Source organism: Morone saxatilis, unplaced genomic scaffold, assembly GCF_004916995.1.
Source record: "Morone saxatilis isolate NCDOM2014 unplaced genomic scaffold, NCSU_SB_2.0 Contig20, whole genome shotgun sequence".
In the NCBI taxonomy this organism is placed as follows: Eukaryota; Metazoa; Chordata; class Actinopteri; family Moronidae; genus Morone; species Morone saxatilis.
This window is the reverse complement of record NW_023339763.1, coordinates 18,607,947-18,611,734: the sequence shown is the minus strand read 5'-3', so window position 1 is coordinate 18,611,734 and position 3,788 is coordinate 18,607,947. Positions and strand designations below refer to the sequence as shown.

At 39.1% G+C, this 3,788-nt stretch overlaps 1 protein-coding gene across 1 annotated transcript in view; it reads left to right on the top strand.

Moving 5' to 3' along the window:
• The window catches only part of LOC118331917 (V-set and immunoglobulin domain-containing protein 1-like), a 5,466-nt gene extending 3,550 nt beyond the window's left edge, over positions 1-1,916 (top strand). Inside the window, exons 4-7 of the mRNA XM_035667015.1 lie at positions 734-889; positions 971-1,087; positions 1,205-1,349; positions 1,429-1,916. Coding sequence (XP_035522908.1) covers positions 734-889; positions 971-1,087; positions 1,205-1,349; positions 1,429-1,525 — 515 coding nt within the window. The 3' untranslated portion in view covers positions 1,526-1,916. The remainder of the gene's footprint in view (positions 1-733; positions 890-970; positions 1,088-1,204; positions 1,350-1,428) is intronic.
• Positions 1,917-3,788: the final 1,872 nt, after the last annotated feature.

Genomic DNA, 3,788 nt, shown 5'->3' with positions numbered 1-3,788 from the left:
ACAATGCATCAAACCAGTGATCTCTATCCATTTTGGCTAGTGACCTTGTCAAAAGGTCCATGAGTTGTTATCAGTTTCACTAAGCAGCCATTTCCCCTTTGAACTTGGTGTCATTTAAATAATTGTTTGATGCCCAGAGTGGTATACAATCATCCAAAAAGTCCAGAAAAAAAGAGAAAAGTCCAAAAGGTGAATATAAATGTGTAGCAGAACTTTTTTTCCTCTTTAATTTCCAAATTAATTATGTCATGACCCCCAGACTTATCTTGTGACCCCTTAGAGGGGGCCCAAACCCTAGGTTGGTAACTGCTTGACTAAAGTACTTAACTGTATATGCTGTGTACAAGTTGAGTTCATAATGTCATAGAAAATCATTGGAGAATGAGTACTTTTGATACTTTAAGAACATTATGATAAAAATAGTATTTGTACTTTTACTCATGTAGAACTTTTACTTGTAGTGGTGTATTTTTAAATTGTGTACTGGTACTTTTACATCGTCTTTGCAGTTAGCAACTGTGCAATGTAAAATGCTTAATACTCTATATAATACAGTATATTCCAAAGAGCAATCATCAAATATTGTAATCAAAAACACCATACATATCGAAACTGTATGAAAAATATCAATGATTTCTACTGATTGAACTGATGAATTGTGTTTCAAGTAGATTTAGTAAAGTAAATGTAAAAACATCCAATACACTTACACATTTTCCTTGTGGTTCTTCAGAGAGGCCCTCTACTCCTTATTGCTCCGTCCATGGTGATGTGGAATCGGGCCACCTGGTCACTCTGACCTGCCACAGCGAGCGTGGGAGCCCGACCCCGACATACAAATGGACCAGACTGGATCAGGCTAAGACCAGGATGCCTGTACTGGGAAGAAGTGAGTACTGTATGTGTTGTGTGTGGGATCAACTTGTTAACAGTCATCTTTCCATGAACACGTGCACTCTTGTTTCCTCAGCCACCAAAACTGGAATACTGGAAATCAGGAACATATCTGAGTTTCAGTTTGGGGAGTACCAGTGCAACGCTACAAATGCAGTGGGATCTTCAATCTGCACTATAGAGCTGAGTCATGGTATGTTAATTTTTTTGAGAATATATAGGCTACAGAAATGTACTGCAAAAGAAAATACTAAAAAAGGATTTGTTCACAGTTTCACTCATTCATTCATTCATTCATTCACTCATATAGAAGTGGGAGATGGAGTGATTGCTGGTGCAGTGATCGGCGCGTTGCTCGGGTGTGTCCTGATCATCCTGGTCGTGTGGTTCATCGCTCACACTGTAAAGAGACACAAATACAAAGCGGTGAAAGCAGCTGAGGCCAACGAGATGAAGTGAGACTTACTCTTGTTGCATTTCAGCATGTCATTTCTGATTGAAGCGTGTAACCTCAACTCTCTCTGTCTCCACTAGGAGGAGCCCTCCGCAGGCCCAGGAAGCCTCGGATAGTGTTCCCGTGGCAACCACAGCCAGCAGCCTCCATGCTGAGGAAGATGATCCACAAGCCTAAAAAAAGGCCTGTTGAAAACAACTGGAGCAACATCACTATTCTCAACAACAGGATGTTCAGTCTTTAATGTACGTCATTCTCAAATGCAATCAATGAGATACAGCCTGTTCTCGTGTTTGAAGGTGCATTTTCCCACGTGTTTTTCTGAATCAAGAAAGCTTCAATTGAATCTTTTTTCATATGCCATTTTTTCTTACTTAAAATTAGCTTGAATGTAGACACAATGTTTGTAGTGCTTTTGTTTTTACTATTTCTTAGTTAGTATGACAGTCATGTTAATGAGCCCTGCATTTGATACAAGCTACATAACAACAAATATTTGAATTTATTGTGTGAAATACAGTGTTTTTGTATGATCACTGAGATACACTGTGTAGGGAAGCTCATTCCATGTTTTTGTAAGTGTTGTGTTTAAAAACCTAATGATAAAAGCATAAATTCAAAGGTAGTCTTTTAAAAGATAAAATATCTTGGGTATTTCAACTACTATAGAAATCTTTTTTTTTTTTTTTTCGTTACAATGGACTCCCACTTGATCTTTGGTAACACAAACAGTCAAGCAGCTGTGGATGAAATATGCCTATTTTATGTAATAGTGTTCAGAGATCCTGATTAAATAAAATACAGTGTTTTGTCATTGAGTCATTGAGTCATGTAGCTCTTCCTGTGTGACCATAATTGATAATGTCAAGTTCCATCTAGGTGGCAGCAAATTTATACTTCCTCACACTGTAACTCAAGCATTCAGTCAGGTTAGAGTCCCTGAGATGTCTATGAGGATTTGTTCTATAGGTTTCAGTGGCTTTTTTTTTAGGGGATATAGAATCTTATTTAATGTGTGTCTTATTTAGTGGCTGCCTCAATAGATAAATAAAACTGCCCTACAGAGCACTGTATACCTACATGACTCTTACTGTCTTCACAGATGTAGCATCAGCAGCACTATTTTGTCTGTAGATTGGACGTCTGCTCCACATAAACGTCCCCCCATTCAACTGCTCACAGGGGTAGAAGCCAGTGGAGCTCATTGTGATCGGACAACAAGATTGGAGCTCTGACTTCAGTGTTAGAGGCTCTTTTCAGATTTTCCTTCAAGATAAAGGTTAACTTCTCAAATAGAAAACGATCTTCCTTTTATATATCAAGACTCATGTACATGTGTAAAGTTCAGATTATTCTACAGATATTCAGTTTTTTATTCATTTATAAGTTGTTAGGAGGTCAGAGGTGACAACTTGACTCATTTTATTCCAGGGGAATAGCCAGAAATCACTGGGTTCTTGGTTTGATAGCCAACTCTATTAACAGCTGCAGATGAATTACAGACATGTTGTACTATAGAGTCATGTCAACATTATTTATTCCCCCAAAAGCAAATATTAAACAGCTCCTTCTTTGGCACAACCAAATCCATAAATTTTATTCAAAACAACCTGGCTACCTCTCTGCCAGTGCTCAGCTAGTAGCCACAATTTTATGATGATCTGGAAAGTGTGAAGGCAGCACAGAGCCCTCCAATATGTTTCCTTTAACTGAGCTGCTTGACATCTTTATGGAGCCAAATGGGGAGTCTTCTTGCACAACCTTAATTTTAATTAGTCTTACACAGCTTACACCTTTGCTATGAATAGCTTTTAATTTGCATGGATAATTCACAGCCTGCTCTCAGTGCGCTGCTGTGGTATACAGCACAGCCACATCGTACCACAACTGTAGTAGGACTCAAACAGAGCTTGTTAGGGACTTATTTGTCCCAATTTAGGGACAGATTCACACATCATCACCCTACCAAGAAATCTGTGTGAAGTCAACCATCTTAACCCACTTAGGGCGCATTGTTCTTGAAATAATTAACATGTCTAAGTCTGGCCCCGAGGCTATGGTGATGCTTTTACAACTAAAAGGTGGAAATCAAGATGTAAATCATGTCTATGTTCAAATATTAGGTCAGAAGTCAATTAATAATACATTTTGTGCAAATATGTAAATTAGATTCATATGTGAGAATGCTTTTCATAGACTTTAGTTCATAAGGCTTCAGCATTTTCGACAACACTCATTGGTGGAATTCCCAGCAACAAACTCATCTGTAAACTGGGAGCCAAGCGCTGGAGCTCATAGGCAGCTCTTAACCCTGTTGCATACTGGCTGCGTGGCACTTTCCTCATGGAGTGAGAAGGCCACAGCATGTACGAGTCTTTTGGCAACAGAGCACCTCGAGGCCTAGCATCTACACTCTAGACACAGGGGGCTCCCCCCCATA